Source organism: Schistosoma mansoni, assembly GCF_000237925.1.
Source record: "Schistosoma mansoni, WGS project CABG00000000 data, supercontig 0259, strain Puerto Rico, whole genome shotgun sequence".
NCBI lineage: Eukaryota > Metazoa > Platyhelminthes > Trematoda > Strigeidida > Schistosomatidae > Schistosoma > Schistosoma mansoni.
In genome coordinates, this window is record NW_017386122.1 from 4,102 (window position 1) to 5,513 (window position 1,412).

Consider the following 1,412-nt stretch of genomic DNA (forward strand, 5'->3'; position numbering starts at 1 on the left):
TGAAGACATTCCATTCAATCACCGCTGGAGGAACATTCTAAAATGTCGACGTGTAGCTCTCTTATTGGTTGAATATGTGCCTATTGGCGATTCGAAATGATGATGATGACTACAAATACATGAGATTTTTGTACTATATTTGACACTGTTTTGGGAATAACATTTGTACTTACTAGTCTTCTGTCTTCTCATTTTGTGACTTGGGTGTGTTCTAGCGTTTGAGTGCTCAAGTATTATGCGACATACTAAGAATCTAAGCTCAAGATATAACAATAACATCCTACAATAATTATTCAAAAATATATATCTATCGGTTAATGCTCTGCCGCGAGACTAGTAGATCCTGGGTTCGAATCTTGCGAGTGGGGAATCGTGGATGCGCACTGCTGAGGAGTCTCACAATAGGACGAAATGGCCGTCCAGTGCTTCCAGGTTTTCCTTGATGTTCTAGCTTCAATTGACTCATGATTTTAATTTTGGAAATACTGAAATCTCTACAAAACTTTTTCTGATAAATAAATATTATTTCACTTACATATAATGAACGTACACTTGTTGTTAAAATTTGATCCATTTCATCTAAATCTAATATTTGTAATAATTCTAAACCAAATTCAACTGTAATTTGTTGTGTAATTTGTGTATTTGTTACATAAATTTTAGGTGTTAAATTATCAACAACTGGTCTTGATTGTTTTTCATAATCATATAATAAATCTTTAATTAAACGTTTTTCAGCCCAATCTGTTGTAATTTGATTTTGTTTAAATTCCCAATTTAAATTTAAATTTGAATAGGATGAATCAATTTTGTTTAAATGATTATTTGTATTATTAATTAATGATAATTTATAGAAAGATCTAGAATATTGTTGATTGATTGTTCTATTTGAATAATTTGAAATTATTGATTTATTATTATAAATTGAATTGATCCATTGATTATTTGAATCAATTTTTTTAATATAAAATAGAATATAAAAATAAATGATGAATTGAAATGGCATGTTTATTGATTTATTGATTTTTTTGTTTGTTCTTTTTTTTTCTTTATTTATGCACAAATTTGAGATGGTGGAGAAGATTTGTTGCTCAGGTAGGTGATTTTGATGTGGCAGCTCAGAAAACAAACCTACATCACAGAATATGCACAAATTTGTTTATTTTTTTGTTGTTTTTGTGTTTTTTTTATTTGTTTATAAATTTGTTTATTCATAATAATAATTTGTGATCTAAAATTAAAAGTAAAACGATAAATCAAAGAAAACAATAACATGTTTTTGGTGTATATAATGTAATAATAATAATAATGATATAAATTCTATGATTACATCATGAAAAAAGGGCAAAATTATACTTTATTACTTTTGATCAAAATTTGAAAAATTGAGTAATTTAGTAAATTAAATTAAG

The 1,412-nt window shown here is 26.7% G+C and overlaps 1 protein-coding gene across 1 annotated transcript; it reads right to left on the reverse strand.

The window, feature by feature from the left end:
• Positions 1-307: 307 nt before the first annotated feature.
• Positions 308-1,006, reverse strand: Smp_146390 (acetylcholine receptor beta, putative; the record flags this gene model as incomplete). Its single annotated transcript, XM_018792503.1, has 1 exon — positions 308-1,006. One exon carries the CDS (start codon positions 1,004-1,006, stop codon positions 308-310), a length of 699 nt encoding a protein of 232 aa, XP_018644232.1.
• Between the last annotated feature and the right edge of the window lie 406 nt (positions 1,007-1,412).